Below are 25,178 nucleotides of genomic sequence, written 5' to 3' on the forward strand. Positions count from 1 at the left end.
CAGAGGAAACTTTCTAAAACCAAACAGAATTATACTATTCCTATGTTTTAAACTCTTGATAGCTCTTCATTATCTGAAGCAATGTTCACAAAGTGGAAGCTTGTTAACATGGAATAGAAGTCTCTCAGGATGTGGCTGTGCTTTCTCCACCAACTCTGTCTCTGTCTGGGTCCATTTATGTAGTAAGAGCCTGAGCACAGTTCTGAGACAATCTCAGTCCTGTGGGAAATCCAGAGTAGGAGCAGAAGTTGCCTGTTAGGCCAGTCTCCATGGTACAAGAGTGGCCTTATTGTGTTCAGCAATTGACAAGGGCTGCCTGGGGTCAAGTGTGGCTTCTAATGGAACTGTGGTGGATCTCTAAGTGTGGCAGATGGAAGGAGTTCCTTAACTGTGCTCACAGAGAAGTTTCTCTTCAAGGCGAGTTGATGACACCAGACCTGTGACTTTACACCTCAGCTTCAATAAACCTCTTGTAGTAGTCTTCATATACCATGATATCCTTCACTTCCATGGATTTGTTCCCAGTTCCTACTTTGTCTGCATGAACTCTTCCTGCTCCTGACTTTGCTTTGTCAACTACTTGTCACTCTTCAGGTCTCAGCTGAGGAATAATCTCCAGAAACATTTCTTACCTCCCAAATTGCCAAAACTCAACCATTTATTAACATCATTTCTATGTTTTCCAAATTAGGATTGGTAGTACCTGTCTTTGGTTATTTGACTAGACTGTAAACCTCTTATGATCAAGAGTCTATGCCCTGAGATAAAGAGTCCATCTGTGCCCTCAGACACCCACAGCAGCTGGCACCCATTTTTTTTTTTGAATGGCTGTACACATTTATTTCTTGGAAGGGCAAGGTAACTGAGATGACACAAAACAGTATGAGAAATGATACTTAGGTCATTATATTTAGTTTAGGAGAGTTTCATAGCTTAACTATGAAATACATTTTCTAATTGGGATTAATTAGGCTCATTTTAACTGAATGCGAGCAGTCTGATAGAGCAACACTGCTTAAAGTCAAAAGACCTGTGTTCAATCCTGGTGAATGACTAACTGAATGACCATGTCATCATCCTGGCATTTTTCTCTTCAATAACATGCAGAAGGTAATACTAAGGGCACAGAATTTTAGACTTCTCAAACCATCTGTAATGTATTCAGCCTCTTGCTTTGCAGAGGTCTCTTTTCTACCTCCTTCTCTATCGACCTGCATCAAACATGACTCAATGTTCCATGATGGTACTGAAATTTAGATCACAGAACTCCTTGTAGAGAGAATGGATGATAGCTTTGATTTAAAACTGGGGCTCTTCTAACAATTGCGTGTGCAGTGAGGAAGGTAAATGTATTATTCTAGGAAGTAGTTTTGAACTATATGGACTCCTGAATTATTTTAAATTAAAATTTTTATTGAGTTCTACATTGGAAATAATGGGAGATCAATTATGTAGGACTAGAAGAGACCATTAAGCATTGGCTTGTTGGAAGAATAGATTTCCAGTCTCCTATGCTTGGGGATGAATTATTGTGGCTACCATCTTTCCGGCCATGCTTTCTAACTGCCGCTCCTTAAAATGTAAAAATGAAACATCATTTTGTAAAATTAAGGCTGTTAGAGAGGACGACAAATAAAAATCGCAGAACACGATGTTATGCAAGTTAAATAAACAGAATGAAAATAGGCGAGATAAAAAGAAATTAAAGTCTCATTTTAAAAAGAAACAGATAAGGTAAGAAATGCAGGCCTGCAATTTTAAAATGAGGTAAAATGACAATATAAGGTGGAACCGAAAGATCAAAAGGATAAAAAGATTAAATGAGCTTTAAGAATACAAACAAGAGACTTACATATTTAAAATGTAAAATCTGAGGGGATTAAAATACGTCAAATAATAGGAAACACCATGAAATCCTCTGTCAGGAGCACACCTTTGTCTAAATGGGGAGACAAGAACCCTTGGCCATTCCCTTTGCCTGGTGCTGGCTTGTTACCCACTTAACATACGCCCTCTGTGACCAGGGAGGAGAGTTTCGATCCGGGATGCTGCTTCGCCCCTTCCTGCCAGTAGAGGGCAGCCGCACAGAGAGGTGAGGACAGGCTGCGCTGATGCAGGAAAGAGGCTGTTTGCTGGTCCAAAATGACCCTGAAGCGTACTAGCAAAGACTCTTGCCTAGATGTCTCTCAAGTCACTCCCAAATAGTGCAGAAGCAAAAAATCCCTTTCTCTCTCTCTCTCTGCTTTGACATCATACTCTGTATTTCTTGGTCAGGACTTGGTTGCAGGAGTTTGTTTGTTCTTTGAACTTTAGCAACTCTAGTAAATAGTCTATCTTCTAGCCCTCGAGCCCCTGGCTTCACTTGGCTGTGTGTGTGTGTGTGTGTGTGTGTGTGTTTTCTTGTTTTTTTTTAAAGCTGGTTTGAGATCTGGCCAGTTTTCTGAACACACACTCACACCCACATACACACAAAATGCCCACACCCCCTCCCATATACCACACACTCATCCCCCTCCACCCATTACACACAACCTGAGCACACACAGACAGTGCTTACCCTACACACACACAAGCACCGAGACACACGCAGACGTGTGTGCGCTGCCCTTTACCTTTATGCCTTTTCTCTCCCGAGGGGCTTCTCCCTGCCAGCTTTTCGCATCCATCATTTCAATGCGCCCCATCTCCAATACAGAGAGGGATGAGAATATTGTAAATGTATTGTTTCTTTCCCAGGGAGATTTTTAAAGAGTTTTTCCCCCTGTAATCTATAAATAATGAATAATTCCATTAGAAATGTGATGAACAGTGTAACTTTAATGCAGAGTGTTTCACGCTCAGTGTTTCAGTGCATTCACTTTCATGACAGCCTAGGGCCACGGCAGGTGGGAAGAGCATGGAGCTGACATTGCCACAGGTTCTAATGTGTGTTTTTGGGTTCTCAAAGGTAATGCATGCATTTTAAAGGGAACCCTCTCTTTGCTCAATAGGTTTGAGGAATGTTACTGTAAACTGACTCCTTTAGGGCAGAACTCCCCTAAAGCATTTCATGTGGTAATTTGCTCTGGGCCGTGCAGTATTTCCAAAACATATTGGCCAGGGAAACTTATTTTTTCATCAAAACATTACATCTCTAAGCTCAGTGTTCCGTGGAAAATAATTTAGGAAGTAATGTTCTAATGACAGTAGTACATTTTCCTCTGTTCTGCAAAGAAACTGTTTTACAACTGCCCTTATTGAAGAGTTCAAATTTACCTCGGTATATTTCCATCAAATTGGCACTTCTTTATATTTTTAGTACAACGTATAATAAAAAAACCTACACTAGACCCAGTATATGATTCTGAAGAGTCTTCTGAAACCTCAAAGCAGAACGAATGATTCTCATTATGTTTTATGTGAATCTGAGTTCCCTATAAAAGAGTTCTCTGAAAATCTGTAAGCTTTATAAAGGAAAATAGTCTAATTCTATTTTGATCAGGTGTTTCTTTAATTAGAGTATTAGTCTAACATATGTCACATGATAAGATTATCATAGATGCATCAATCAACAGCAGTGGAAAGAGAGAAAGAGAACTCAAAGGGATCCCCAGCTCTGGTACAAACAGCCAGTGTGGCAGGAAAGCCAATGTTCCTCTCTCAGTCTGCCTTTGTGACTGTTCCCTCTAATGATACATGCTACAAAGCCATCCCCTGTACTGAGGCCTCTTCATGATTTTTGACACTTTTTGGAGAGTTGCTAGTATACAAGGAACAGAATCTGAGTCATACTGTTCTGAGTGAAGTAACAAATTATTATCTTTCTAAGGTCTAAGCAAAAATGTGAGGCTGGTCTTTATGCCAACAACTGCCACAGAAAAGCTTCATCTTCTGTTTGTATGACCTCATGCATTTGCCCTCTAAACTGAAGAGGGAGCTTTGACCAATGAGTAATTTCCTAGGAAATCCAACGTTCTAGTGTGTGTGTTTAGTGGGTATTCTTTCTGGTGTGTGTTCAGTGGATGGTTCTTTCTTTCTAAGGTGCCACCTGCTTGCATTCATTCCTTGGCACCTCATAGCCCTTGTGTTGACACGCTCTCTGCTATGGAGATGTGTGTGTTATAACAGGAGAATCCAAGTCAGAGCCACTGATGCTTGGAGCACAGCTTTCAGGAACTACCTTAGGATGCTTTGGAGGGTTAGGGCAAACTTTGCCAGAGCCTGTAGTCAGACTGATTTTGTAATAACTAAGCAGTTAGTCTTTCTACTCTAGTTAGTATTGCTGGAATGATCTTCCTTGTTTTGAGAAGAAAAGGGGTCCCCACTGGAAACCCGCCATTGATTAAAGTCAACTTGGCCTTCATACGATTATCAGACAGTTCGTGTCTCTCCACTCCCTTGACTTGCTGGGGATAATATTCTCCAGGTTCTGCTCCTATTTTCATTTTTTGATTCTCATCCTTCACACCCTAGGAATTGGTATTAATTGGGTCTTATTTGGTCTTCTTGTTCTTTTGACATTATTAGTATGCCAGTCACTGTCTTGTGTCCAGATAACCCTGATGATCTTCAGGTCCCCAGAGAAACTGGTTAATCTCTTGAAATCTGGATGCCTATTTCTGTAGCTGGATATCCTCCCACTTCTGGACATCCTCACCTACATGTTTCCAGGCTCCTCGGATTTAGCAGGGGCTAAGTGAAGCTTAAGTTCTCTGCAGCACCTTCCTTTAAGGAAACATTGTTATTTTCCACCTTATCTAGGCTCCTTCAGATCATGCTAGTATTTTTATCCTGATATTGTCAGTTAATTTTAACAAATCTCGCTCATTCTCTCTCTCTCTCTCTCACACACACACACACAGTGAATACTTTTTTAGAACACTAGTTGGTTTTATATATATATATATATATATATATATATATATATATACACACACACACACACAAATTATTAGTTTCCAGTGGGAAGTAACCTATAAAGTATTTCTGGCGTATGCTATTTGCCAAGGTTTCAAAAGGCGTCCTGCCACGGGACTCTTTACTTCTCATGAAATAGATACAATGTGTACACTAGTCACTAAAGGATCTTTAAGTTGTTGATTACACATCAGACTCTTGCTCTAAAATCTTCTCATAATCCTTCAAAGTGTTACCCTGAAATGTGCTTTCCTTGAAGGCTACAAATGTAAAAAGAAAAAAAAAAGGTAAATAAAATAACAAAGAAACAAAGCCACTGTCACAATCTCATCAGAAAACTCTGGTTGATACAGCCTTTTCTAAGAACACACCATTGAAACAAGATGTGCTGTTTTCTCCCTGAAGATTAGATACAGGGGAAAGTATCTTAGGGACAATTGCTACTTGGGCAAGGCCACTTTGGTATTTGTCTAAGCAACCAGCTACCTCTCCATGGAGAGTCTTGCTCTGGCCGCAGATATTTCTGGTTCAGCAGGCAGGGTGCAAAGGCAGTTGTGTCTTCTCCCCTAATTGTTTCATGGTGCTGCTTTCAGAATAAGATAATCCTGGACCCCATGACCTTCAGCGAGGCCAGGTTCCGGCCGTCGCTCGAGGAGAGACTGGAGAGCATCATCAGCGGCGCGGCGCTCATGGCCGACTCGTCCTGCACACGCGACGACCGGCGCGAGAGGATCGTGGCCGAGTGCAATGCCGTCCGGCAGGCGCTCCAGGACCTGCTCAGCGAGTACATGAACAATGTAAGTCCTGGGCTCTTGGGGCTCAAGTCCGGTGGGTTTGGGTGCCAACTCGTGGCTTTCAGGAAAGTGTGCGTAGCAGGAAGAGGGGACAGGTGTTCCCTGGAGAGAAATCAGTCCCAGGTGTGGAGGATTGGACAGCTGCGGAACGGAGGAACCACTTTGGGAGAGTGGTGTCCTGAGCTGGGTCAGAATGCTTTATTAGCCTGGAAGAGCGTGGTGGAAGAGCCTGGTTAGGAAAATTTGGGCTGATTACTTGAATGATTTCATGGTCATTTTGATGGCTGGTCTCAGACTGAGGTAAGATCGCAGTTGGTGAAAGTTGGATGGTGGATGGAAATGAGGATATAATGAAGTCCTCTTACACAGAGCACTTTTGGAGGCAAGGGCCACTCTAGAGCATCTTCAGCGTTAAGAGGCATTAATAAGTGTAACAGGTTTTCCAGTGTTTGTGCAGGCTTGGCTGAGGTGGAACTATTCAAGGGCAGTGAAACTTGGAGGAACTATTGATTGATGTGCAGTTGGGAGTTCTGATGGGAATTCATCTCCAGGTTCTCAAATGGGCATTAGTGGTATCTAGTGATACTGCAGCACCGCCAACAGCCGTCTGTCTTTCTTACAGTTATAAGGTGTGACAACCGTTATATACCTGAAAACTACACAAAGAAGATGAAATCTATATTTTTTGTCTTGAAAGGCAATAAATTATGTTTGTATTGATTTGCTAAATCCGATCGGCTGAAGTGATGTTGGTGTTGTCCAGAGCTTGCAACCTTGAATGATCTGGAGTTTCTCCTGTCCTGGACTCCTGGGCTTGAGACAATTCAGCAGGTAGTGGTAAAATGTAGGTAGAGTGAGGTCTTGACATCACATGTTGAAGGCGTGTTCTGTGTAGTGGTCAGGTAGGGAGTGGGACACTGACAGTCTCACAGCTTTTGAAGCCCATGCTGGGTCCTTTTAGAACACCAGTAGGCAACACTGAGACAGTGCTGTCAACCCGTGTCCTCTCTCCAGCCCAGTCCTTCTTCGCCTCCAGGACCCAGCCCCTAATGACACGGCAGCCCATGGGTCAAGCCAGGAGTCAGCATTGACAGGAATGGTGCTGCTCCTGCCAGACTCTTCAGAGAATGTTGATCTAGAAAACAAAAAGATACAGAGTGCCCTACAAACTGAAAACCAAAAATATCTTTTTACCTGAACCTTCAGATTCTTTGATTTGAGAAGATTTGTCCCATTTTCGGCGCACAGAGAATGAGGTGTGGATGTCTAACATGGTGTCCAGCTGCTGATGGGAATTTCTCCATGGGACGCTGGCTGACGCAGAGTTTCTGTGATTTGGTCTGTGGGTGCTGTGCGGGGTAAAGCTAGAGATGTTGACTGCCATTGTCTCCCAGGCTGAGTGCCTCTTTTGAAAAGCAGATTTAACAACAACAACAACAAAACAATGCTTCTAACATACGGGATTCTGTGTGTTTGTTGTTTTTAGCAGAATAGCAGCAGGCTACTTACCTGTATGTGGAATATGGTTTTATATTAAGGCACGCTGGTCTTTCTTTCAAGGAATTATGGCCAAAGAAGGAAGTATAAACAGCAGAGAACCAGCGATGGTTCAGATATCAATATAAATATTTCTGAAAAAAAGTTTGTTCCTGTGAATTCTAATCACAGAACATGATTAAACCAGAGTTGATAGAGATATGACATGTAATTTTCAGTTTGGTGTCTAGAATCCTTTCAAGCAGAAGTTTGTTCTTCCAGTGTAAACTCCTATAGATCAGCAGACCTGATGGAGTTTTGTATTTTATTGACTCTATGAGCTTATATTTCTGTTCATAACCATGTGATACAGGAAATGTTTTGTATTTCGTGTTACAAAAACTTGATTTCTGCTTGGCTATGCTTACATAGGTGGGCTTAGTGCTTCAATTTCAAAGTGTGCAAATGCCATTCACTTTGAACCATCAGGATCAAAGACTTGAAAGAAAACACCTCCTTTTGACTTTTATGTAAAATGTTTAACTTCATACTTCTTTGGTGATTTCAAGATAGAATTGGATGCAGTTGTATCAGCTTCATCATCTCTGTCCAGCGCCCTCATTTCTCCCATCAAAATGTCAATTTTTTTTATTTTGATATAGCCTACATTAATATAAATCCACATACACATCTCTGCCTTGACTGAAAATTCTGTTGTGTTTCATAGCAACCAATAAGTTAGTCAGTTGTGCCTAGGATGTTGATTATAAGTTTTTTTTTAAGTTTATAAGCTCTAAGAGTAAATGTATTATCAAGTTATCACTCTGCAGATACTCCTCTTAGTAAGCTAAGCAATATGAGGTTAAAGAATTTATTAGATTGAGATGAAAAGATTTCAAAATGGGCATAACTGACACTTCTGGATTCTGAAAATTTCCTGATCTTTCCCTAATGAAGATTTGACTTACAAAGTTCACTTGTAAGCAGACGTGTTCTAAAATCATATAAATGCCAAGTGGTATCCACTGCAGGGAGATGGAAATGGGAAGAAGATCTGTGTGCTAAGTGATTAGGGGAAAGTGTCTGCATGGGCCAAAAAACCATATGAGTTACACTGAGCTCAGTAGGTTATCTGTGGTGTGTTAGATTTTCCACAGAAGTATGTACAAGTTGATGTGTGTGTAACAAAAATTGGGCATCCCAAAGAAACTAGTATGAGAGAAAAGTGCTGTGTGAACAGAGGCGTGTGGCAAAAATTATGATCATAGTGTGGCAGTCGTAGAAAAGAAAAGCTCTGGATGGCCTTGTTTTTTTAAGTTGATGATGTAAGCCCAAGTGAGAAGATTCTTTAAAAAAAAACTCCTCCTTTAAATAGACCATCACTATTGTACATAGGGGAAGACTAATAATGGAGAGAGAGAGAGACTCTTTTTCTAAAAGATGTGTGGCCTTTGGACGAGTGCCATCAGGGTGGTGGTTGGTGTATTGTGTCGAGTACTATAATTAGTTCCAAATTATAATGAAGACATCTCTGTAACTTACAATTTTAGACAGTTTTTTTCTCCCTTATGGAAGTAAAACTTTTTTTCGTCAAAAAAACACAAAATACAAAAACCACCCAAAAACCTTTAAAAGTGACCATTTTTTGTGAGAGACAACAATTAAACATGGCATTTTATTGATAAGGATTTTATGATAGATTTGAATTTATAATATCCTGTTCATTCCACAGATTTGTATTGTGGGCACTGTTCTAGGCTTCTGGGATGTAAAAGGGAACAAAATAGATAAAATTCTCTGTTCTTATGGAGCTTACACTCTATCTGGGGGAGACAATCATTTGAGCCAGGGTTATTTTGGATGATGGCGAGTGACACGGGGAAATTGAAATCCTGGGAGCCAGGGAGCGTGGGGTAGAGCTGTAAATTAGGGTGGCCTGGAAAGGGTTCATTGAGAAAATACTTTTGGTTAAAGACCTTTTGGAGATGGAGCAAAGAGTGCTTGAGGTGGAAGGAGCATGGAGGTTAAGCATTTCACTGTGAACAGGTGCTTGGGGCCCAAAGAACCTTTATGAGGAGGCGATCAAGACTGTTGGGAGTGAATGGCAGCCAGCACGAGACAGGGTCTGCAGGTCTACAAAGCGCCAGACTTACCCAAGGCCTTTGCAGTGTTGCATGAAATTTGCTTTTCACTTTAATGGCATGGAAGGTCACTGGAAAGTGTTGGGATGAAAGTGCCATGACTGAGGTCCTCAGATAGGACATAGGGACACCAGAGGGACAGGGGAGGGGTGCCAAAATAATTCGTGAGAGGGTGGTGGCTTGGCTCAAGTGATAACAGTAGAAGTGAAGCCTCAAATTCTAACTGTATTTTGAACAGAATTTCTTATAAAGTGGCCAGTGATAAGAATGTATCTGTTTCATGAACACAAAATGGACGGCAGTCAGTGTAAATGGTAGTTAAGGTTGTATCAGCCCCCGCTATGGTCTTCAGTTGGTATCTTCAACTGGCTTCACTTGCATGAAAAATTCTGATTTACTCAGATGTAACGGTTTGTAAAGAGCTCACTTTGCAATGCTTGGATACTCTGCTAGACAGATTGCATGTGAAAAGGGAGTTAAGTAGAAAATTTTTATTTCAAAGTTGTATCACCCAAAATACCCAACTATGGTTCACATGAGTATAAAAGGCTAGAAAAATAGAATGCTCCAAGTACTAACCCTCACTGCAGAACAATAAAGAGATGTGTTAAGCCATTCTTTGTGCACAATTTCGCTATTAGGCCTTGATGGGAATATGTGATAATCAGATATGCCTGGACCTTGTGTGTTGTGCTGTGCAGGCTGGTTCAATTTTACATAAACAGATGGTCTGTGTTGCTCTAAATTGGGGCGTGTGTGTGTGTTTTAAGACTAATGCAGAACTACCATTTTTATAAACCAGCATACAAAGTCTAGCAGTACAGGGGTGCAGAGAATTAAAGGACACACAGTAATAACTTGTTGGTCTCTGATATTTGAAAATGTGGCAGGTTATTTTTTAATTATATTTTTCTAAGTACTTAAGTGATCTATTTTTACAGAAGATTTGAATCCAATTTTTTTTTTTAAAACCTTTTAAGCGCCTAAGTGGATTCCTGGGGACATTTTGTAAACCCCTAATGTGATGGACGTGTTAAAAGCACTTGAGGACAAATTAATGTAGGAGAATATATCCATATCACAAGTGCCCGAAACATTTTGTAAACCACTAATGTGTTGGACATGTTGAAAGCACATGAGGACAGATTAACGTAGGGAAATATATATATCACAAGTGCCCAAAGGATCATTGTCCTATCCTTTGCCATAGAGTGGATTTTATTATTAAGAGGGGTCCTGATGGATCCAGTTTATGAAGGGTGGGATCTGAAATGAGGCCTTAAAACTTCATGTTCAGCCCAGTTGTAGGTCCCATCCTGTACCGAGGCTCAGAAAACTACACTGTTTTAGTAACACATTAAGTGATATCCAGAGCCAAGGGAACTCTGCAAATAGTGGGCTTGTACACTCTTTGTTCTTGTTGTTGTTGTCTTGTTTTTTAATGGTGCAAGAGAAATGTGTGTTTATTGTAGATGATAAATAAGAAAAGAAATCATTCATAATATCATCCCTAAAGATGATCATTGTTAGCAAATTTGTATATGTCTTTCTTATGCTTTTAAACTTACGTAGTGATACATTTGTATGCAGAAACACACAGGCATGTTATACCTTGAGTTTTAAAAAATAGACTCATTGTATTTGGCATTTTGTAATCTCTTTTCTTAATGTATTGTGACTATGTTACCATGTCAATAAACATTCTCTAACCTTAGGTTTACTGGTTAACTTAGCATTTTATTATATAAACGTGTAATAATTCATTGAGAAGCAATTCATTGTGAGAGTATTTTTTTTACAGAATATTGGGAAAGATAAGGAGGGCAGCCTTTTCATGCTGGCTGTGTAGAGTGTTGTAGGCCCAAAGAATGATTGACAAGCAAGTGGGAAGGCACAGCTTTATAATTTATTTGCTTTAAAGGGATCCCTGAGAATTTTGTGCCATGAAACTTTTGTATGTGAAGACATTTTAAATGCCTCTGAGGTTCTATTTTAAATGATCATAGATGTATTTTTTCTGTATTTTATTGATTTTTTTTCTCTCTCAATTTGATTTTTATTTATGAGAGTTTCCCTACGTTGGCTATATGTAGTACTCCCAAGAGGGGTCTAGGACAACAAGTAAAGGGGTTCAGTAGTTGGATTTGGCCTAGGGTCCCAAAGAAGGCCCTGAATGCCTCTAAAGGGAGTGCTGTCAATGAGAGAACTTTGTCGTAGAAATTATGATGCCCCCAAATTTCTCCCAGATGGGAAGATAGAAGAAAGACTCAATAGTTGTTGCCACTTAATAAGGTTAATTGTTAATTAAATGTAAAAATTGTTTCCAGTAGTATCTAGGCTTTCTCATTTCTCAAGTTTGTAGAAGAGGGGGGTGAAATTCACAAAAGTCAGCTGGGCTGATTACAAGTGTCTTTGCCAGAATGTTTGGCTTAAGATGGAATAGAAAGTAATGCTTAAAAATACTTGTGGACCCTTGTTGATCCAGTGTTCCCTAACCCTCCTCATAAAAGGCCTCCATTTTAAGAGGAAATTGAGAGCTGTTTTAATGGAAGTGGTAGCTCCATTCAAGAGATTGGAGGGGGAGACAAATCATGAGAGACTGTTGACTCTGAGAAACAAACTGAGGGTTTGGGAGGGGAGAGAGGTGGGAGGTTGGGTGAGCCTCATGGTGGGTATTATGGAGGGCACATATTGCATGGAGCACTGGGTATGGTGCATAAACTGAATTTTGGAACACTGAAAAGAAATAAAATAAAAATATAAAATAAAATAAAATGAGAAGGATTTCTAATACCTCAATTTGATGCCTTTGATGAGAAGCTTTTCCTTACCTTTTTCTTATTTGTATGTTTTCTTCTCTTTATACTTTGTGTCTTCAAATGGGTTCAGTGCTCTCATCTCTGAATTTTGAGCTTCAAATTCATCTGTGCAACTGTGCCTCTTCTGTAAAACTTTTGTTCCATGAAGAGATAATTCTCAAATTCCTTTTTTGTAGTTGTACTTCCTGCTCAGACACTGAAAAAGTACAATTAGGGTACCAAACCCTTATTCTGAGGTCTAAAACTGTCCTTCGAATCCACTCTTGCTAAGAAACATGGTTGAGAAGAGAAGTCGTTTGGATGGTGCCTTAGAATTCATCTCAGAATTACCTTGCAATCCCATTTGCCTGGCAAGGCAGTTTCAGTGTGACTGCCAGCGATACGCTGGCACTTATAAGGAGTAACATATTTTGTTTTTCTTTTTATTTTCTTACCGTATTCCTTTTCTAACGCTATCCAACTGAGTTTGCTACAGCAGAATCTCCAGAGCCAAGGGAGTATTAAGGAGCGGTGTGCTGGGCTTCACTTGCTCAGGCACCAGTGGTGGGAGAAGGTAATTCACCAGTGAGGATGAGAGAAATTGTGCCATGATTAAATGTCCCACAGAGCATGAGAATATTCTGAGTGGCTCCTGGAGGAGATCGAGACTGGCAGGTGGTTGGTTAACACAAGCACCGGTATGAGTAACATCTAGTCTTTATGGGAATGTGGCAGGTCTCCTGGTCTTAAAGGATCCGGAGTATGGGTCAATTATCTTGGTAGGGGAGTTAGGCCCTTTGAAAAGTACATCACATTATATGCATGTTTGCTGTTGTTATCAGCTCATGATATACAATTAAATGACTTACAGGATCCCAGGACAGATGGGTCTGACTAGATTTCTTTCCTTTGAATCATCAAGGTCGATTCTTAATGCAATCCTATATGCTATTTCTTGGCCAGGAAAGGCCCTTCCTACATGAAGCTCTCCCCATTCCCCACTATGGATAGTTTAGCAGAGTTTGCAAGCCTGTGCGTTGTAACCGTCTATACACCCAGGTTCTGATCCCAGTTTTGTCCCATCTCTGTGACCTTAGGCAAGGTAGACTGACTCTGAGCTTCAACTTCGTTGTCTATCAAGTGGGTGATAGACTATACCTACAGGAGTATTCAGAGTTCAGATAAGACCCTGGCAGCCAGAACATTCAGTGTCAAAGGAAAGTCATGTTTGCTTCCTTTTTCTCATCAGTGTTCATATTTCTTTGTTTGATTAACCTCAAACAAAAACCCTATTCTGTAAAATTCACTGAGGGCTTTTTGGAGATAAGGAGTGTAACATAAAGGAAAGCATTGCTGGGTGTGCCTGGATGGGGGCTGAGCAGCCAGGGATATGCCTGGCTTTGCGGTCCTGTTTAGGGGCATACTGTGGACAACACTGTTGCTAAGGCTTGGAAACAAATGACAGTCTTTATAAAATGAGCTGATTATTAGAGACCTTGGAGGAAAAAGGACTAAGACTGGCAGTCTAGGAAACCAGAGGGTAAAAAACAAAACAAAACAAAACAAAAAAACCCAGGCCTCTAAACTGGAAGAGGTTGGATGCAGTGCCATTTGTCTAAGTTAGTAGATGAGGTGCCTGCCTTTTCCTAGCCCTGTAGCGTCTAAGAGAGAAAGACTAAGGTTCTCCCTTAAACATGGGAATATCTCTAGCTTCTGTGGGTCAGGGAGATGGACTAAAATTCTAAGAGTATAAACATGGGGAAAATGAGTGCTACCTTGTACACATATGGCCCCCCATCCTTAGCTCTAAAATATGATTTTGATATTCTTGGTCCTGGAGTTAGAATTTGAACTAGTGGTTAGAGGTAAGAAACTTTTTTTGTTAGTGTTTTTCGTGGAACCTTGATTTGCTTAAAAGAGTTCAAAATAGCTATTGAGGGCATAAATTTTAGGAGTTTGACTGATACCCTGGCAAGCTGAGGGATCTGCTTAGGGCATTTACTTCTACTGGGAGCTCCTAACAGCTGGCTGCAATCCACCAGTAAACTTATTACCTGGTTTTGAGATATACCCAATCAGCAAAGATGAAGCCTGCCACCTGGCAGTTTCTTGAGTAGGAAGATTATGGGAAAACAATTTACCTTGTCTTCAAATGAGGTTCCCAGGGAGTGCCTGGGTGGCTCCGTCCAGTCTGTTAAGCATCCACCTTCAGCTCAGATCATGACCCCAGGGTCCTGGGATTGAGCCTCACATCAAGCTCTCTGCTCAGTGGGGAGCTGCTCCTTCCTCTCCCTCTGCATGTTGCTTCCTCTGCTTGTGCTCTCTCTCTCAAATAAGTAAATTTTTTTTATTTTTTATAATGAGATCTTCAGTATTGGTCCGATAATGAGTTAAGTCTGAGCAGTGAAAGTCACAACTCTGGATACTCAATGTTGACTTCGCTATAGAGGAAAAGAGGTATTAAGCGATACAGCCAATCTCTCTCTCTCTCCTTCTCTCTCCCCCTACCTTCCTTCCATCTCTAATTTTTCCTCCCTCTTTTTCTTTCTTCTACCACCTGTGTGCCTGGTAGAAATTTTTTTTTAACATTTTAATGCATGAATGGACTCACAGAAATGTAAGTGAGTTATTCAGAGGCAATAAGTGGCAAGAAACAATAAATTAGAGACAGGTCTGCACATTCCTTCTGGCCTAGACTTGGGTTTTAAATGAGACAGTGTATAAAGAGTAGGAGGCAAAAATCTAAGACCCAGCTGGATAGCCAGATTAGGGACCTCAGAATAAGCCTGGATTCTCAGGTGATGACTCTATCAAGCCATGATCAAAGAATAGCAAACTTCCCTATAGAGAGAAACAGTGGAAATGTATGCTATCTTGGTCTTTAAAGAGCATTTTAAAAAACAAAACAAAACAAGCAAAACCCCCAACAAACTTTACACATCACCAAGAATTTATAACCAAAATCTCACCATCACTCAGGTTTGGGGTCAGAAACTATATTCTAGGGTGATATAAAGCTTATCCAGAATTTCATTTAAAGGCATTCTGGCTTCTGGGTCACCAGGTACCTGGCAGAAGCAAATACCAGTTCTCTCTAGAGGAACTGGCTTTAAACCCAAGTGTCAAAGAATTTATATAGATAAGGTTACAAGGAGCAGAAGTTGAGATTCCAGAATCTCTAAGGATAAAAATGAAACAAACCATCATGAGTGAGAGCTGGCAAAAACAATGAATTACACATCAGACATACCAGGGCTGAAGGTTGGCAATTAATAGATACAAATTATAAATTGTCTCTAAAGAAACTGAAGAGAGTGTTGGAGATATGAAGGAACAAGATACTGTGAAAATTGACTGGAAATCCTAGAAGGCAGGACTGGGAGTTGTGTGGTAGAAGAACATGGGCTTATTTGAAGGAGTCGGACAAGAGGGTCCTGGTGGCCACAAGCCTGGGATCACAGGGAAGGAAGAGAGAAGATAATTCAAAGTATCTAGGGCGGTGCTGGCAGTAACCTCCTGAGCAGAGAAGCTGGTTATCTTTTGTAGCAACCCTTTGGTTGGATATCAGTCACATTATTCACAGTCGACTTGTATAAGGAAGAGAAAAGGTCAAATCACAAAGAAAAAAATATATCCAATGAAAACAGGAGATGAAAATAACAATCTTCCTTACCAACAAAATTAAGTCCCATACTTAAAATTCTAGCTAGCTTCTCTCCTTATCAAACACATCCCTTTCCCGAGTCCTTGAAAGTTGGTTTTGAATCCTACAAGGTCAATCAATATGACGAGGAAGAGCAAGTAATGCTATGAGACAGTAAGGGGCTGTCTTTGATGTAGTCAATGAGCAGAGACTGTTGACAGAGTTGACTGCTGAGTCATCAGATTGGGTCATCCTAGTGAAGACAGTCTGGACAGCACAATCCATCAATTGATCTTCTTGGGAAAGGCTTTCTGGTATTTCAAGGAGGATCTCTCCGAATTGTCAGGGAAACAGCAGGCTGTGTTCCACCACCAAACCCACGAGTCTGGAGCAACTATTCCTTTGTGTTTGGGATGGGAGAGGGTGGTGGGGATATGGACATTGGGGAGGGTATGTGCTATGGTGAGTGCTGTGAAGTGTGTAAACCTGGCGATTCACAGACCTGTACTCCTGGGGATAAAAATACATTATATGTTTATTTAAAAAATTAATTAATTAAAAAATGGCAGAACTTTTTAATTAAAAAAAAAAAAGATATGGGAAACCCATACCATGGATTTCTTATTCCCCGAATGGGTTGTTCCAAAGAAAAGCTCCCAAGAGCCTCTTTTCTTTGGTCTAAGACTGCCTTGGGCTCTTCCTGAAAAGCTGCTCTTGATTCATTCAGGAAGTTGTCACATGCTGAGAACTAAGCATTTCACTCGGGGTGATGCCTCCCTCTGTGTCAGACACTCCAGGTTCTTTGCTGTTTCAGGGACTTTGCACTTAGCATCCTTCTGACTGGAACGTTCTTTCTCAAACATCTAATAGAGGACTCCTTGTTTCAGCTTGAATATGTTGTTCTTTTTTTTTTTTTAAAGATTTTATTTATTTGAGAGAGAGAGACCACAAGTAGGCAGAGAGGCAGGCAGAGAGAGAGGAGGAAGCAGGCTCCCTGCTGAGCAGAGAGCCTGACGCGGGGCTCGATCCCAGGACCCTGAGATCATGACCTGAGCCAAAGGCAGAGGCTTTAAACTACTGAGCCACCTAGGTGCCCCTTGAATATGTTGTTCTTAATCACATGCGTGTATTTCTGTTACAGGACCTGCCAGCCTACAAAATTACAGAATCTCTCTGTGTTGTTACTGTCTGCTCCTCCACTGGATGTAAAGCTCCCAGGAGAGGAATGCTGTCTTGTTCGCAATCCCCAGGATCTAGAGTGTCTAGTCTAGAGGAAGTAAATATTTCTGAAATGAATAAATGAATTCTCTTTCATCCTCTAATAATAATGAGGAGGAGGAAGGAAGAGAGGGTAGAGAAAGAAAGAAAAAGATAGCAACACAACCCATATGTTTTGAGTCTGTTGAGTCCCATCTTTTGGAGCAAAATGGTTCATGTTTTCTGTCTGTTCTCCTACCTAGGTCAAACTATAAGTAAAACAGCTAAAGTTAACTGTCCTTGGCTTCTTCATGGCTTATTTTGAAGTATCCAGACATTTCCCTATAGTTAAAGCTATATTTAAGGCCCTGGCAGAGGCCTAAAATGATCCTACTAAGTATAAGAAGAGATAAAAATGATACAAAACATGCCACTCACTTGCTTTTCAGTTCAAAGAGCCCCACCAAGTACCCCACTCCTAATTCTGCCATTTTCAATCCTTTCTCTAGAGTGACCTGTTTGGACATGAGTCCCCCTCCCCACCACCGTGGGTGTACGTGAGAGGCTGGGAAAAGCTGGGCCATTTGAAGGTGTACAGAATTCCACAGGCTGGACTGGGGACTTTGGAAAATACTTAACTACTCGCTTCCTGAAAGGCACAAAAGAGTTTGTATGTGTATCTAAGAGAGAAATCAATGTAAGAAAAGGGTCACAGTTCAGCTTTTGAACCTTACTTAAATGGTGTCTGCAGAGAACCAACCTCAGCCTGTGGAACCCTGGTCTCCCAAAGAGGGGGTTGATAATCTCCTTAGCAAGTACCCCAGATGATTTGTATGAGCAGATGAGTCAGGGAACCCCTGATGTAAAAGAGATCACATCAAGAGTTGATTTAATACAGCATGGGCTTAAAATGGGTTTTCTTTTCTGTGAGTGGAGATAAGTACTTTTGTAAGAAAGCATCAGGTGAATATTGCCCAAGGAACCTGACTGAGCTACATTTTACTTAGCCTGGACATTTAGGATTTCAGAAGAGACTTGTGAAACTGGATAGCTAATCCCTTCTTTGAATTCCTGACCAATAGACAATGGAAGCTGAACCATTATGTCACCTGTGAGCTATTAATCGAAGGGCAGCTGTGTATTTTTTGTTTTGTTGTTGTTGTTGTTTCTTCTCAAAGCTCACCTCCCTCAAATGCACTTCTTGCACACATCTATTCCCCCATTTGTAAAAGAGATAATTCATCATCCTCGGAAGGACTGCGCTCTCGAGCAGTGCCCAAATTAAAATATCCAGTCTCACCGATGGTTCAAAATCCTCTTTCTCAACAGCTCTGTTGCTGATTTCAGTGTCTACTCTGCCGGTCTGGCTGCAGCTGACAGATTTGTCACATCAAGTCCCAGAGCTTAGCTTTAGCCATTTCAATCCCTCGCACTGAACTTCCGTTTCAGGGTCTTTTGGTGACTCTTCCGGAAAACTGTTTCCCGGAGGAAGCAATGTTTCACCTCACAGCTCTTGGGATTCTTAAATCTACCTTTGTATCAGAACCACGTATCAGGAAAGCGTGTACGCTAGGACCCTTACAGGCCAAGTTTTCCAGGAGATTCTCGTGCCTCCAGACCTGTACCAGCCTTGGAGTAAGACAGCACTGGGGGATCAAACAACTTGTTCAACATCATTAGACTCAGAGACAGGTGCCATGATTTTCCCTCTCCTCAGTCTTCTGAGGAACATTTTCCAAGTATTATTATTTATCTTCACCCTCCACATCGCCCGCCTACACCCCCTGCCATGGCCCAGTGAACACCTTTGCAAGCAGGTATTTGTGTTTCTTTCTCCTTTTCCTCCTGAGGTGCCTCAAGAACACCTCATATAACATTGGCATGTTATATAAATTTCATCTCAACAGGAAAAACGAAGACAACGTTGGCCTTTTTATTATTCATTCTGCATACTTGAGGTTAGATGGAATCCCTTAAGTGGCCTGCATTGTGGTGGCTAATTTCATACTTTTGATCCCTGCCAAAAAATATAAATGAATAAACATCCTTTGGGAGAGGTGTTTTTCTTTGTATTCGTGAAACATGTAGAAATAAAATTCTGTAAACTTCATCTTATCACAGGTATTTTTTTTTTATCTGCATTGGCCTGATTTTATGCTCCTTATCTCTTCTGTTTGCTCTTTTTTCCCTCATCTGTTCATTTTCCTTCTTCATTTGTGAAACCAATAAAACCAGATCTCTCTCTTTTTAAATTTTGTTTTGTTGTTGTTGTTGCTGTTCTTAAGGATTCTGAAAGGATTGCCATCCATTTCCCTAAAGCCCCTGTTTTCTGATTTCAGGCTCTTGAGATGAAAACAAATAGCAAGATATTTGCAAAAAATCAAATGGTTAAGGACATTTTCAAAATAACACAAATAGAACAATTTGGAATTCAGGTTTCTGGCTTCTTCATTGCTACTCTTTGATTATTTCTTTTGCCTCATGATCTATATTTTAATGGAAATAGATATAATATTGGATTTTTAATATTCTTTTTCCTCTCTTTGAAGCCCTAAACGATGTATTACTTATGTTTTCCCAAATACTCCTTTAGATCTTTCAGGGTTTGTCACATGGTAGACTCTGGACAATTCTTTTTTTTTTTTAATATTTTATTTATTTATTTGACAGACAGAGATCACAAATAGGCAGAGAGGCAGGCAGAGAGAGGGGAAGCAGGCTCCCCACCGAGAAGAGAGCCCGATGTGGGGCTCGATCCCAGGACCCTGGGATCATGACCTGAGCCGAAGGCAGACGCTTTAACCCACTGACCACCCAGGTGCCCCTGGACAATTCTTTTTGCAAGAATCTATAGATCCTAGCAGAACCCTGCCAAAACCTCAAATAGAAAACAGACAGCAGACAGTTGCCTTGTGGGACAGCCACTGGAAGCAGTCATAGAGGAGCCAAAAGGACCTTTGTTGGCAGGAGTATAGGTGTTCAAGGAGCAATTAAATATGATTTTTCCTCCAACGCTGCAGACCCTTCTGGCTTCTGTTGCTAATTGGGGGTTATAGACCTTTTAGGAGACAACAGTAGAGGTGGGAACCATAAAATCCAGCTCTGGTTTGTCAACTGGCCCGTAGTTTCCCAGGTGTTCAGTGAGGTGACTGTGCTCTCACACCTTTTATTCTTTTCTGAAAATAAACCTCTAGTTGCCTACAGCCTGGATAAGGGGAGAGGGTCTGGAGGTCTAACTGTTGTTTAAATGGAATTTCAAGTAGTCATCTTGTTTGCAACCTCCTTTGCCCACCTCCCCCCTTGCCTCCAGAAGAAGCTGATGCCTCAAGGGTCTGGATCTTGGAGGGTTTTGCAGTGTGAACTGCGTTGTTCTGTGGTTTCTCTATTGCTGGTCTCGGAGTCAGCTTTCTCAGCTGAATGAGTTAGTACATCTCCCTCTGACATTGTTTCAAAATATAGCCATGCTATTTTCCCCTGTTGTCTTTATCTGCAAGGATAGATGCCTTTAAAAGAAAATTGCTGCATGGTCCTTTTAATGGGGTTTCAGAAAAGATTGATGACAAATCGGTGGGCTAAATCTGCCATCTTCAGTCACACCCTTTATTTTAAGTAAGATTACAGATTCCTTCTGTATCTATGTCCAGGGTTCATGTCGTTTCGTACCATAATTTGCCCAAGGAATAACACTAAGCTAATCAAAGCATTTTCAAAGTGAGCTGAGAGTTTTGGATTAAAGTGGAAGGGAAACATAGTCTGTTGGAATAAAAGTTAAAATGGGAGATCTATTTGATCAAGGTACTCTGTTGTGTTTCTGTGTCCATAGTATTTCTAACCAAAGCATAATAGTGGTTTGAATTTAGACCTTGAAGAAGGTAATGGTTGTGAATACTTATCTTATTGTTTATGTAGGGTAATTCTAGAAGCAGAATGTTTATCACATGATAGCAAAAAAAATTCTTCAGAAACTTTGATTGTTTTTAAGTCTACTTGATGCTGTCTTCCTCTTAGTTACTGACTGATAACAGTGGTACAATTGACATCCTATGATCCATACCACTGTGTTAAGGGAGAATAGAGATTGATGTTATCATCTCAATCATTTTTTTTTTTAAGAATTTGGTAATTTTCAGAGTCTCTCCCAAAATAATGAGAGCCACAAACTTTATTCATTGAAATGTCTTTGTAAATGGAGTATTCTTGTAAATTCCTTTGTTTTTTAAAGGTTACTTTAAGTCTGTTAAATTTATCTTGTGAATTATTAGCTGTTTTCCCCCTGTGGTATTATTTTGTATCTGACTCTGGCACTTCCATTTTTATATCCTTAGAACTTTTATCAGGCATATGACTGAATGATTTGATTTATAAACAGCCACGTTGAAATTTCTGTCAATTCCTATTGTTATAAAAATTTATACCCAGTTGCCAAAGACAGTGATAAGAAGAGACATAGGATATTTAACATTCCAGACAGCTATTAGGGAAGCCCTTGTGATTTATTCCTAATACATCGTGATTATTAGCATGGCACCTGATGAAGTTTTCCTTGCAATATAAGCATACCCACCGAATAATTCTCACTAAACCAAAGTCTGTTTGTTAGGAAATCACTTGCAGCTTAGCTTAACATATGTCTATAGGTTTAAAGAGTAAGGGAAAAAGTAAGTTGGTTTATTAGTTTTGAGACTGCATTTCCTGGAGACCTAGATTCTTCAGGTTCCCCAGTAGTGAGTGAGGAGAATATAGAAACAAGTGTGACTCTCATGCCTCCTACCCTCGTATCGGCATCTTCCTTAGCAGTCCTGATGCTAATTGAATTAAATATTTAGTTTTCATATAAAATTTCACTTGAAAAAAAATTCCTCTTGGCAAGACAGATTTTGAAAATTAATGATGTACTATATACCCCTAAGACTTTTGTCTGAAGTAACCAGATAATTGACAGGAAAGTTAATTGTAAGGCATCAATTATTTAGCATCAATTATCTGACCAATCTGTGATTATATCATAGATTTTAAGATTATGATAATACAGAAAGGCTCATCTCTTTGCACTTAGGCAGACCTGCTCTGAAATATCCAGATAAGTACAAAGGATGGGCTTTTTACCACTTTCTAAGCTATCAATTTCATTTATACATTTTACCCAAACAAGTGAGAATAGGTTTGGCAACATCTCTGTCTCTGCTCTGAGCTTTCTTGCAGCCCCTGGTCCAACATGCTGCTCCTGGGAGCCTCTCTCATCACTCCCCACAGACTCTCTGCCGTGCCCTTCAGGCCAAGAACAGCACTCTGATTACTAGGTGTGATGTCAGATCTCTTGGCACTCATCATTTTCATTATTTTCTTTAGAAATTGTCATGATTTGCAGTTTTTAGAATAACATAAACATAATATTTGCAGCAGAAGCAAGTTAGAATGTTCTAAAATATCTCCATAAAACATTTTATTTTCTTTATAGTGTATCATTTTCTTCCCTGATAGCTACAGATGAATTGGAGACCTTTTCCTACAACTGTAATGATATATTGAATTATACCAATGCAGTTTAGCAGAACTAATGCTTACTCACTTGCTGGGTAAATCAATCTGTTCATTTTCTGTAACACAAAAAAGAAATGATAATGAATAAACTTGGGGATAATGTTTTAAATTTATATAAAGTTATCATAGTAACTGAAAATACTTGCTGTAGGGCTACTTTCTGGCAGGGTGAGGGAAATTTTATTTCTTTAGAAATTTTTAAAAACAAATTTAGAATTGAGCATCTTAAACTGGAAAGAATATCAACAATTCATTGAGTATCTGTTATCTTTTAGGAGTTACTTGATACAAGAGTTCAGAGCGATGGGCAGTAGAACGAACCGGTGACTTACTTTGGAGCTCTTTAGTATTTTGAGACTATGAAGTCCCTTCCAGCAAACAATAATAAATAGATGGCAAGATGGGTTTGGAGAAGGACAACTGGGTCAAGGTCCTGAAATATTTATGCTAAAGGAGGCACTTGAGCTGTTTGGAAGCCATGTACGAACAAGAGACGTCAGAGAAAGGGCACTTTAAGTGTGAGGGATGATAATCAAGTAAAATTCGACGCACAAATGTGTGTGGTACCTTCTGAGCACTATGAGTAAGTCTGCTTGACTAGATAAAAGGACTTGAAATAGAGGGAAAAAAAAGAGTTGGCAAAGGAAGGTCGACCTTAGATTGCAGACAACTAGAATTCCAAACTGAGAAGCACGTGCTTTATTGCAGTAGACAGCTGTTCACTGCAAGTTTTTCTGTTTGGGGTGGGAGTGGTACTGGGTCATGTATCCAGTGTTGAGCAACAGCCAGCCTGCCAATAGCACAGAGTAGCTTCTGAGAGTGTACACTGGCGTTCGGAGGCCTGGAGACATGCAAGTGGACTCCTAGGGAAGTCCAGCCAGAAAATGAGAGAGTTAGGGACAATACTGGGGAGTGAAAAGGAGAAAACGCATTCAAGGAGAAGGGCTGAAAGTAACTGGATGACTACTTTTGTTTTGCTCTTTGTTTTGTTTTTGTTTTTTAAGTGGAGAATAGGGGAGAAAATAAAACCATTGCTTTTATATTCTCTTGAGACATATTATTGTCCATTTAACTAGCAGTTCTCTAAGTTGGGGGTGATCAAATTCATTGACAGTATTATTCCCTTCTCACACACAAAAACAACAAAAGACAAAAAACGTTTAGCAGTGTTTAAAAGTCTGCCAGATACTTGATTTGACTGTATGGTATTTCTGTGTAAATAAGTGTTTTTTTTTTTTTTTCTCTTTTTTTATATTCACACAGCAGACCATTAGTGTGTTTGATTTAGCATTTATGGCTGCCAAAAACTCATGATATCAAGTGTGTTGCAGCCCCTTCGAGTCCTGGCTTTGCATCTCACACCTCATGGTCCACGTACAGGCTTGGTCTCTTGGCCAAGGGCTAATCTGGAGAGCAGGCCTGGCAAAGGACCCAGTATCTGCCTCTCAGGTGGTCATTCTTGGTGCAACATATGGGGTGTGAGTTTCAAAATGTTAGATTAAAAATAAAAAACATTATGTCTTTGGGAAAAATTGGCTTTTAAAAAAATAAATACCTGGCTTTGTCTTGGGTTCATTGAATCTGAATGGGTTATTTAACTTGCTCAGATATATTTTAATTGTACATCTAAAATTGCATATGAGAAGAGGATTGTGAGTGTGGGATTTCACAAAGATCTCAGACATACCCCTTAAGAAACTCAAGGATCTCCCCCAAGATGATATGCTACTTGGAGTCCTCCTTTTGGTAGTCTCTGCCCTGTGACAGCTGTGGTTTGAACTGTCATGCAGTTAATTTAAGCAAGGTGATATTTCTATTAGTCAACAGTGTTCAGATATTTATTTGGCATCCACTATGAGCAAATCTCTCTTCTGGATACTATGAGGGACACAAAGTTGAATAGAAGACCCACTATGTATAACTTCAAGGATATTATATTTTGTAAAGTCCAGGAATACACTACTCTCTTCTTATCTCTGATTTCAAATAGCTACATTTTGAATAAATATTTTTAAAGATTTTATTTATTTTATTTATTTGACAGAGAGAGAGAGATCACAAGTAGGCAGAGAGGCAGACAGAGAGAGAGAGGGGGAAGCAGGCTCCCCCCACCCCCACCCCCCATGAAGAGAGCCTGATGTGGGCTCGATCCCAGGACCCAGGGATCATGACCTGGGCCAAAGGCAGAGGCTTAACCAAGTGAGCCACCCAGGTGCCCCTCAAATAGCTACATTTTGAACATTGTGGTAATTTATGACATGAAAAATAAAGTGTTATGATGATTAAGATGAATCTGATTCAAATGAAATTTGATACATTATTATCTAAGAAGGAGAGTATTATCTACCATAGGAAAACTGATAGATGGGCCCGATTTCCAGTCAGCCTGAGGCCCATTTCATCTGGCTTTGGTGATAGACATGGAGCTCATGAAGCAGCTTCATGTATGTGCAGACATATTTGGTAGGGTCAGCCCCTCAGTGAGGTTTGAGATCTCACTGGGAAATTCTCTTCTTCCCTTGATTTATTATCAAGTGATGCAGTCCAACCAGTGCTGAAAAAATCACGGTGGTAGCATAACCCTTACCTGGGGTATCTATTGTCTCTCTCATAATAATAACAGACAAGATTATAGACCACATCATTAACGGGATGACTTGTAATAAGTTCATAGGTGGAAAATCTGTTGTTA

The 25,178-nt window shown here is 40.3% G+C and overlaps 1 protein-coding gene across 6 annotated transcripts in view; it reads left to right on the forward strand.

Moving 5' to 3' along the window:
* CTNNA2 (catenin alpha 2) overlaps window positions 1-25,178 on the forward strand; it is a 1,140,635-nt gene that overhangs the window by 400,082 nt on the left and 715,375 nt on the right. For all 6 annotated transcript variants that reach the window (XR_006606450.1, XM_045079083.1, XM_004742297.3 and 3 more), the window contains exon 7: window positions 5,490-5,693. Coding sequence is in view for 5 of the 6 variants with exons in the window: in XM_045079083.1 (XP_044935018.1) it covers window positions 5,490-5,693 (204 nt within the window). In the remaining variant the exon portion in view is untranslated. The remainder of the gene's footprint in view (window positions 1-5,489; window positions 5,694-25,178) is intronic.

This window comes from Mustela putorius, unplaced genomic scaffold (assembly GCF_011764305.1).
Source record: "Mustela putorius furo isolate JIRA1106 unplaced genomic scaffold, ASM1176430v1.1 tig00000281_pilon_pilon_pilon, whole genome shotgun sequence".
Taxonomy (NCBI): domain Eukaryota; kingdom Metazoa; phylum Chordata; class Mammalia; order Carnivora; family Mustelidae; genus Mustela; species Mustela putorius.